At 51.0% G+C, this 1,765-nt stretch overlaps 1 protein-coding gene across 3 annotated transcripts in view; it reads right to left on the reverse strand.

The window, feature by feature from the left end:
- The window catches only part of Abcc3 (ATP binding cassette subfamily C member 3), a 49,270-nt gene extending 48,552 nt beyond the window's left edge, over window positions 1–718 (reverse strand). For all 3 annotated transcript variants that reach the window (XR_003712008.1, XM_028772281.1, XM_028772280.1), the window contains exon 1: window positions 605–718. Coding sequence is in view for 2 of the 3 variants with exons in the window: in XM_028772281.1 (XP_028628114.1) it covers window positions 605–649 (45 nt within the window). In the remaining variant the exon portion in view is untranslated. The remainder of the gene's footprint in view (window positions 1–604) is intronic.
- Window positions 719–1,765: the final 1,047 nt, after the last annotated feature.

Here is a 1,765-nt window from a genome sequence, read left to right on the forward strand (position 1 = left end):
CTCTCTCTCTCTCTCTCTCTCTCTCTCTCTCTCTCTCTCTCTCTCTCATGTCCTGGGTGTAGATGGCGCCTCCTCACTCACAGACCTGCAGGTGAATCTTGCCCACAGAAACAGCAGCCTCCCAAAGTCCTGACTGAGCAGGGCTCTGGATGTCCTTGGGTATAGGGAAGGAAGATTGGATGAACAACCAAGCCATAGTTAGTGGGTCGGGTGCTGGGGAGTTTCATTCATTAGGAATGCAGGCAAAATGCAAAATGTTCCTTCTATACCCTGGGATCAACCAGAGAGACTTACACCAACAGGCAAGTGCCTGTGCTTCCCTATTCTTGGCGCCCTGCAACTAGATTCCAGAAGCCTCCTTTCTGCCCAACTCCTCCACGTGATAGGGCAAGGCACGGCAGCACCCCTTCTGTGCCCACTTCTTCCCTCTTTGGAGCCTAGACCTCCTAGGTCTGACTATGCACATCCGCCTTCCCAGGGCATCAGTTGCTGCACCCGCACTCCCCTGCCTCTCCCCGGAAGGCTGTGGTGGGGCGGGAGACCAGACTTCCCACGGTTGACACCTACTTCCTCCGTAGCACGGATCCTAAGAAATGCTTCTTACCCAGAACTTGGAGCCCAGCTTCCCGGAGCCGCACAGGCGGTCCATGTGGCTCTGGTGCACCGTAGGACTTGGGATCTCAGTTCAGCTTAGTCCCAGCAGCACTGCCCCGGAACCGCCTCCGACTCCCGGCTCCATCCGCACTCCTCCCCGCCCCGCCCTCAGGCTCTCTGGGTCAAGTTCTCCCCGTCCCAGCTATTGCGACACAGCCTCAGTAAAACTGCTGGTACCTAAAGGGACTGTAAGAAAGGGACTGTAGAGAATGGAGGGGTAGTTGACAGTTCTAGTCCCTGAACTTCTAGACGCAGAAGCTGATGGACGTGGGAGTGAGTCTCACTGTAAAAGAAGTCCTTTATAAAGGTAGGGTCACTTCTGGCTTTATAAATAAATACGAGATCATCATCTACAGTCTGTGAAGTGCTTGTGAGACCAGACTCTCTCTTCATACGTTTACCAGAGAGCTGACACCAGCACATTTATGTGATGTGTCTATGTACATGTGTAAAGCATGAGAGTAAGGCATGAAGCTGGTCCCAGTACCAAATACATGGGTGTGTGACTTCCCTGTGGTGCCTTCTCAGATTCTGTGGCTCCGAGTCTTGCCCAGGGCACTTCTCTTCCTCACTTTTGAACTGGTCAAGTATGGATAACCATAATAGAATCCTTCACACTGGGTTTTCCGAGGATTCAACAGAAAACTATATAACACATATGGATTGCATGTAGATACCCAACCAATCTTAAGCCCAGTGAAGCCCCAGAAAGAGCCCTCACTAGCAAGCACCTTTATCCTGTTGTTGCTGTCATGGTTTTTGTTTCTGTTTGTTTGTTTGTTTGTTTGTTTAAGACCGAATTTCTTTGTGTAGCCTTGGCTACCCTGGAACTCACTCTGAAGACTAAGCTGGTCTTGAACTCAGAGACCTGCCTACCTGTGCCTCCCAAGTGCTGGGATTAAAGGCATGCACCACTGCCCAGCTAGCACCCTTGTCTTAATGCTGAGCCTCCACATTGTCAGTCTATAAAATTGCCTTCCCAGCTTGGCTATGTTGGGTTCCTCTCCATCCCTCTCTTCCCTAATAAGGTCCCAACTCACCACCCCTCTCTGGAGTGAGAAGAAATCTTCTTGGTCTAATTAACCCCTGTCTCTACCTTCAAGCTCTTGGG

This window comes from Grammomys surdaster, unplaced genomic scaffold, assembly GCF_004785775.1.
Source record: "Grammomys surdaster isolate TR1022 unplaced genomic scaffold, NIH_TR_1.0 213, whole genome shotgun sequence".
NCBI lineage: Eukaryota > Metazoa > Chordata > Mammalia > Rodentia > Muridae > Grammomys > Grammomys surdaster.